Source organism: Eptatretus burgeri, chromosome 18, assembly GCF_056783735.1.
Source record: "Eptatretus burgeri isolate ZD-2024b chromosome 18, Ebu_testis_v1, whole genome shotgun sequence".
NCBI classification, from domain to species: domain Eukaryota; kingdom Metazoa; phylum Chordata; class Myxini; order Myxiniformes; family Myxinidae; genus Eptatretus; species Eptatretus burgeri.
This window is the reverse complement of record NC_140978.1, coordinates 8,393,884-8,402,000: the sequence shown is the minus strand read 5'-3', so window position 1 is coordinate 8,402,000 and position 8,117 is coordinate 8,393,884. Positions and strand designations below refer to the sequence as shown.

The following is an 8,117-nucleotide window of genomic DNA, read 5'->3' as shown; positions in this document are numbered from 1 at the left end:
AAATCAATTCCGATGAAACTTTCTTCTCCATTATATATTTTGTGTTCATGGCATTAAAAAAAAAATCAATTCCGATGAAACTTTCTTTTCCATTATATATTTTGTGGGTCGTCCATGCCTTTGAGTGGTTCCCTCATTATCTTATCCAGCTACTACCAAGTGAGCACCCAGGGGTCTTGCCCCAATGTTTTATGCCTCTGCTGACGAAGTCGCCGGAGACATTATGTTGAGTTGGCCGTCCGTATGTACATAGGTCCGTACGTATCCGCCCGTGCTAAGTTTCTGTTTTCTCTGAAACCGCTTATCCAATTGACATGAAATTTTCACCATATGTGCGACTACTCATGTAAAATGTTTTAATGATAATTATGACATCATCAGTCATGTGGTGTGACAGCCATATTGGAAAAAAAGGAAAAACTTTTGGCCTCTGTCTGCATCTCCGAAACCACTCCATGGAAAAAAGTTGAAACTTGGCACATATCAAATATTCCCCATGGGAAACAAGTGTGATGTTTTGATGAAGTCATAGGTGGCTTCCTCATAATTGCAGATGTCAAACGGCCTTATCCGATCAGTATAAAAACTTTTGAGGGTCATCTCGGGCAAAATCGTATGGGGGAAAAAAATTGATGACACCATCGGTCATGTGGTTCGGCAGTCTTTTTTTTTCAACATAAAAGCCTTCAAAAATCTTCTTTGAAATGGCTGAAACGATCGAGGCGAAACTTTACAGGTGTGATCACCGATCCATGAGGAACAAAAGGTTCTCCACCTATGACATCATAGGTCACATGGTTAGACAGCTATGATTTTTGGAAGAATAAACCTTTGAAAACCTTCTCCAGAATGGCTTGACAGATCGAGGGGAAACTTCACCCACATGTTCCACAAGCCTTGAGGATACCATGATGTTCACGAATAATTAATAGGTCACATGGCTTGGCAGCCATATTGGATTGCACAAAAATCTTTGAAAAATTATTTATCTTGAACCACTTCATCAATTGACATGAAAAGTTACAATTATGATTGAGTAGTGATGGGATGGAGAATATGTGTTTTAAATTTCAACCTTACCAGAGGCATATCTGGCGATGCGCGACATCGAAGAGTGCTCTTTTAGGTTTATTATAAATCAACCAATCACATACATTTTAAACTAGCTATACTGATGCATTGAAGTGATTAACCTGTGCAAATCATACTGTCCAAGCAAAGAAACATCAACCAGTCTTTTTGGTGGGCTGAAATGATTGATGGGGGGAAAGAATGATGGGATAAATTCAACTTGAGTGTGGCTTCAGTACTGCTGCTGAGAATTGAATATTTCAAATCCAATCTAAAGAATTCCTTTTGTAAAACCAATGCAACAGATTACAAGTTATTAATAACTCACCCATGTTTGAACTCAAAAAATAATTAAACTTAAAGAAAGATAAAGAGAATACTTGAAAAATATTTAAAGAAAAATAGACATTTTTAATTATGTCAATAAAAAGTTTATTTATAAATAAAATTTATAAATAAAAAAAGAAATTTATGAATAAATAAACAATTTAAAGAAAAATAAAGAGAATACTTTATAGAAAAATAAAGGCTCTTGGTTAGTAGAGTTGGGGGAAGAGAGAATAAGGAGAGAGAGAAAGAGAGTGAGGAGGGAGAGAGAGAAAGAGAGTGAGGAGGGAGGGAAAGAGAGAGGAAGGAGGGAAAGAGAGAGGAAGGAGGGAAAGAGAGAGGAAGGAGGGAAAGAGTGAGGAAGGAGGGAAAGAGTGAGGAAGGAGGGAAAGAGTGAGGAAGGAGGGAAAGAGTGAGGAAGGAGGGAAAGAGAGAGGAAGGAAGGAAAGAGAGAGGAAGGAGGGAAAGAGTGAGGAGGGAAAGAGTGAGGAGGGAAAGAGTGAGGAGGAGGGAAAGAGTGAGGAGGAGGGAAAGAGTGAGGAGGAGGGAAAGAGAGAGGATGGTGGGAAAGAGAAAGAAAGAGAGAGAGAGAGAGAGAGAGAGAGAGAGAGAGAGAGAGAGAGAGGGAGAGGGAGGGGGGGGGGGAGAGGGAGAGGGAGAGGGAGAGAGAGATAGAGAGAGAGGGAGAGGGAGAGGGAGAGGGAGAGAGAGATAGAGGGAGAGGGAGAGGGAGAGGGAGAGGGAGAGGGAGAGGGAGAGGGAGAGGGAGAGAGAGTGGAGGAGTGAGAAGAAAGGAGAGAGAGAGAGGGTGGAGGAGTGAGAAGAAAGGAGAGTGAGAGAGAGAGAGAGAGAGAGAGAGAGAGAGAGAGAGAGAGAGAGAGAGAGAGAGAGAGAGAGAGTGGAGGAGTGATAAGAAAGGAGAGAGAGAGAGAGAGAGAGAGAGAGAGAGAGAGAGAGAGAGAGAGAGAGAGAGAGAGAGAGAGAGAGAGAGAGAGAGAGAGAGAGAGAGGAGAAGTGAGAAGAAAGGAGAGAGAGAGAGAGAGAGGGTGGAGGAGTGAGGAGAGAGAGAGAGAGAGGGTGGAGGAGTGAGGAGAGAGAGAGAGAGACAGAGAGAGAGAGAGAGAGAGAGAGAGAGAGAGAGAGAGAGAGAGAGAGAGAGAGAGAGAGAGAGAGAGAGAGAGAGAAAGAGAGAAAGATATCCAAAGCAGGATGAAGAATGACACCTGCTGGACGAATACCCATTTGTATGTTACAAAAGTGGTTCACACAATAATAATCCTTTGCAATCTTATTTGCCGAGCACAAAATATTCCTTTCCTCTGCATGTAATCGGAGAGGACTCACTCAACCAGCAATATTCAGCACACAATCAGTATTTACTATTTAATTTACATCATCAGCTCAAATGACAAAATTAAAACGATGCATATGATCACATCGTCATGAAAAAGCTCACAAATAGTTTTGAAGTTGATCAACGAAAGAAAAAGAACAAAAACAACTGGACTGAGGTGATGAAATGAAAATACCAAATGGTTATGAACCACGCTACAAAGTAAGAAACTGTTACAGGATGCAAAAATCTTACTTGGACAACAAAGTTTGTTATTTGTACATCTTTCATTCATAAGTATCTACCATAAATGGATGAGGTGTGTGTGTGTGTGTGTGTGTGTGTGTGTGTGTGTGTGTGTGTGTGTGTGTGTGTGTGTGTGTGTGTGTGTGTGTGCATGTGTCCGTGCGTGCGTCCGTGCGTGCGTGCGTGCGTGCGTGCGTGCGTGATGTTCTTTTGTGTCTATTAATCACATACGTACATTAATTAATTACGAACTATTTAATGGAATGTACCTTTTGACCCCTTGGACCTTTAAAGATTCTTTAAGACTCCCAGGATGCTAAAGACCACCAAGACCCCCAAAAGACCTCAAATTAATATTATCATTCGGATTCCAAGGCTTCCAGGCTGGAAAACACTGTTTTTGTTCAGACGAGCAAAAACACCCAAGGCTGTGAAGAACAATGAAAATTTGGTCCAATGGACCAACGGGCCCCCGAGTACATCAAAATAAAGCCCTTCCCCTTTCTTTAGTCTCCAAGATGATCTTTGATCAGCCTTTGGTGCGAAGCTGTTCATCCATTAACACAGAATCATCAGCACCAACTTTCATGCTCTTTCATGCACAGCACCATCAGCACTCTCTATATCGACGACTGTAATTAGAATCTGTCTGCTGTGGAAAACAAGGAGCCGCCGCTGAGTAAGAGTTGAGATTTTGTGATCTTATCAGTAAAACCTCCTTCCACTCCACCCAGAATAGCAGAGGTTCTCCACGAATGATGATGAGTTGCGATTGCCGCATACTCGATAGTTTTCCATTCATTTTCCCAACTCTCACGTTTCTATTTCTCTGCCAGCTCCAGTTGTCAGCTTCCATTTTGCATTGGTGTGATTTTCCTCATATATTCAAGTGATGGTGCTTGGAGAATCGCTTGCGTTGGCAATAATGTTTCGACACAATTTGCATAATTCAATTCTCATACTCCATGACAGGCTATTTCCTTTCTGCAAATTAGAAGAAAAAAAATAGAAAATAACGAACAACCAACCTGGATAGGGCTTGGCTCTGGTCCATCTCTGTCTCGCCTCCTACCCTCGACGCGACTTATGCCAATTGTCTGCCCACCAATCACGTCAATTGTTCCACTTGACTTCCTGTGCACGAAGATAAACATGAGTCGGAAATATCATAAAAACAAGGTTCAAGTGGTTTTACAAAATGAAAGCTTGATAGGCACATTTGTTGTACTGTATATCTCATCAGTTTTCAGAGATTGGATTGTAACTCTGAAGGATCCTCACAGGGAAGGCTTTCTCTTCAGCCATGAAAAGATTACAAAAAGGGCTGTACTGTATTATTCAGTTGGCCTGTTTAGAATTCCCATGTGAACCGATGGCTCATGAGGGAGTGAACCCAGGTTCAAATGGCTTGTGTATTTGTCCATTAATGTCATCAAAATTAACATATAATGTCTCCTAATAGTAATACCCATGTCCTGTATCTGATACGCACGCACGCACGCACGCACGCACGCACACACGCACACACGCACACACACACACGCACACACACACACACACACACACACACACACACACACACACACACACACACACACACACACACACACACACACACACACACACACACACACACTTTTTGGGTGGGGAGGGGGGAAATCAGTTATTAGAATAAAAACCTTAACAACTCTTATGTTCGCATTAAGGACGTAGCATTCTACCCTTGTATTAAATGCATGTTTTGTGTGAAGTTGTCTTTCATACAGCCGCGAGGGATACGGTGTTGCGTAATTTAGTGGATATCCAGGTTAAGGGAGGGTATATATCGTTCCATGTTCACCCCCATCTGAAAACGTTTTGGGTCTGGGTGGAATTAGGAGTGTCATGGCGGCATTCACAAAGGCTTGAAGGCCACTGTGTGAAGGCCGCCGGATGGCAGCATGTGATTGGGATGCGTGCATTCCCATGCAGGCACGTAATTGGCGAGGAACAGCGCGAAGTACAGAAAGCCTCAATTGGCTACTCTGTAGGAATAGCCTAGATCTTCAGGGGAAGACATACCCACAACAGAAATGTGACTGCCAACAGGCACATGGAGTGGGGTGAGTGGCGTGCAAAGGCTGTGCCCGTTTGGGGTAGAAACAATTTATTCTTATTCTTCTTCTTCTTCTTCTTCTTCTTCTTCTTCTTCTACCTCCTACAATGCTGAAGATTTTTGCAGAACAACCTGTGGGTGTTTGTGCTCTATCCTTTTGAATGCTGAGCATCAAGCAAGGAGGCAGCATGTACCATTTTTAAAAGTCTTTGGTATGACTCTGCTGGGTTTCAATGCACCAACCTCTCAGACTCAGAGCAGATGCTCAAATAATCTAACCATTAGACTACTGAATCTGGATCGCGACCCAGGATGTTCCGGTCTGCCCCCTCAGTATTCAGGTCGCTTTTCACATCAGTGCACACTCGCACAGTTTGAGTCGACACTCACACTAGTTGAGTGATGGAGAGGGAAAGTGTGTCGGGAAAACTTTGGTTAATGTCTGCGAGGAGGAAGCAGAGAATTTCATCACCCCAGGAAATCAGTTGGTAAAAGGGTCAGCGAGAGCCCCAATTGGCTAGTATTAATGTAAATGATTTTTGTTTTCATTTTAACTCTGTGGCACGAGCTGCTGGCCACTCATGGCAATGGAAAGGGCAGTGCTCAAGTGGAGAAGGAGGCTCTGGGGCAGCAGTGGCTGCAGAGATGAAGACAAGGGCCCGAGAGCTATGGGGCCATTGCCACATTGGCATACGTGAGGCATTTAGATTGTTATTGGAGCAGCCTTGAGGTGGTCTTGATCCCAAGGCTAAATTTGGATCGGGGGGGGGGGGAGGTTTGGGGGCTAGTGTAGGCATGTAGGAAGCCTTAGGGGAAACTACCCCGTGGACATTTACGATCTGTAAAGCAGCCAGCGGACTGGCACAACAGGATGTGGACATGTGACCCAGTCACATCATTGGCATTGACTTGACCGCACAGAGCCTGGTGGGACTGCTGTGTGGCACCCCAGCTCCAATGGTGTGCAGCCTAACCTAAGAGTGCGGGGAAAGTCCCACAAGGGATCCAAGGCAGTCCGTCGCAGGCACCTGTGAGAAGCATGGCTTTGGAGGACCACTAGAGGATGGTGTGGCTGGGCCGTGCCTTGGTGGTGGTACCACCGAGGGCCAGAGGATGTAACCATCTGAACATGTGGTCCAACAGCCTCTCTCCGAGGCTCCGGGCCAGCACAGTATGTGATGATCTGCTGTGCTGGGCTGGTCGATGGACACAGACTGCACATGAGGACCGGGAGTTGAGACCGTCACCAGATGACAAACTGCAGTATCTGTGGAACCTTACATTCTTAAATTAAAAACATTTTTGGGTAAGGCTCAGAAGGACCTCCATAAACTTCCACAGATAGTCTGTTGTGATTTAATGGGCCCTCAGTTTGCGATTCGGGTTCGAGGTTTGATTGGCTGTGAGGACCAGAGGAAGAATGGCTGAACAAGCATTGCCAGTACTGAACCACCTTCCCAGTGCAATTTGGAAAAAAAATGAATGGAAAATTAACTTTTTCCTCACTGCCACATTTACTTTGTCTCACTACCATACTTTGCTTTGGGGAATGCAGGTGGGTTGGGGAAACGTTTTGGGTGATGAGTAAGAGTGGCCATGAGGGCCAGCATGTGGACCGAGTGGAAAGAGTTAAAATGTGATATGTGTGGAATTCAAAGAAACAACATCTCTTCTGTGTTTTTGTTTAATGTGTATGCAGGTCATGGCAGAGGTGCTGGAGGTATATCTCCCTCATGGGAAGGAATGTTATTTCACCTGCTAGGGAAATTCCACTTCGTGCTAATGACAGCCAAGGAGCCAGAAACGCATCTGTGGATAGATTCCTTTCCCCAATAGGGTGGGCTGATGATCCTGCCAAAAAAAAGACTTCTCAAGCCATGTAGGCTGACTGACGCTGCAGTTAGCAGGGTAGCAGCTAACATTGCATTAGGCAGTAGCGGTTATGTTTTTCACAGACTGCAACTGAGCCGGTGTGCTCACTTAACGTTGATATATGCATACACATTGTCACGTCGACGGGCCTGGTAACGCTAACTCGCTGCGTTGAAACTATGGCTTCGCAAATGGCTGAAGTCAAAGGGGGTCGTGCTCAAGCTGTTAGTGTGGTTTTCTCCTGCTCCCCCAGTCGGAAATGCTAATCCCGCCAGTCACTTAAAGCGAACATTACCAATTTTACCTCCCCAAGGGATTTAGCAAAAGCCAAAACAGTTTCACACGCAGTAGGATGGCAATGGCAGGTCAACACATGATACATAGCCTTACGGAATAACAGGTTTATTTAAATGTGGGTCTTGACAACACAAACGGAGAATCCCGAGATGCGAGATAAACGGACATGAATACAGGCAGATAAATAAATAAATGCACTTCGCGATATGGTAAAACAAAAACACTTACAACAAGATGATAGAATACTCTACCGGTCAAAAGTTTTAGAACACCCCCATTTTCCAGTTTTTACTGAAATTTAAGCAGTTCAAGTTCAGTGAATAACCTGAAATGGTACAAAGCTAAGCGGTAAACTGCCAGAGGTTAAAAAAAAAAGTTTAGGTTACCAAAAACTGAAACATAATGTAAATTTCAGAGTTGTTAAAAAAGGCCCTTTTCAAGGAACAAGTAATGGGTTAGCAACTGCAGCTGTTCTGCAGCAATGGAAGTAAATTAAGCCTTGAAAGTTGATGCAAACAATTCCGACAGGTGTCCCAACTTTTGTTGATTAGTTACAAACCCTCTGTCTGTATAAAAGCAGTGTTGGAACAGACTGTGTTGCTACACCCTCTGAAGCATTATTTGGACAATATTGCACTGCAGGAAGTAGTATATCGCTGTCATAATGGTGAGAAAATGACAATCAATAAAGGAAGACAGACAGACCGTTACAACCCTTAAAAGTGTAGGTCTTTCCTTTAGAGAAATTGCAAAGAAGCCAAGGTGTCAGTGAGTAGTTTCCAACACCATCAAAAGGCACTTGGAAACTGGAGGAAACTCTGATAGGAAGAGGTCTGGCAGACCCAAAGCCACAACACAATCAGAAGAAAGTTTCTG

At 43.9% G+C, this 8,117-nt stretch overlaps 1 protein-coding gene across 3 annotated transcripts in view; it reads right to left on the bottom strand.

Moving 5' to 3' along the window:
• FIP1L1 (factor interacting with PAPOLA and CPSF1) overlaps positions 1 to 8,117 on the bottom strand; it is a 102,648-nt gene that overhangs the window by 60,091 nt on the left and 34,440 nt on the right. For 2 of the 3 annotated variants that reach the window (XM_085863976.1, XM_085863978.1), the window contains exons 10-11: positions 6,828 to 6,923; positions 4,006 to 4,111 (exon numbers count right to left, since the gene is read on the bottom strand). In XM_085863976.1, the coding sequence (XP_085720102.1) occupies positions 4,006 to 4,111; positions 6,828 to 6,923 (202 nt within the window). The remainder of the gene's footprint in view (positions 1 to 4,005; positions 4,112 to 6,827; positions 6,924 to 8,117) is intronic. The other variant, XM_085863979.1, reaches the window with a different exon arrangement.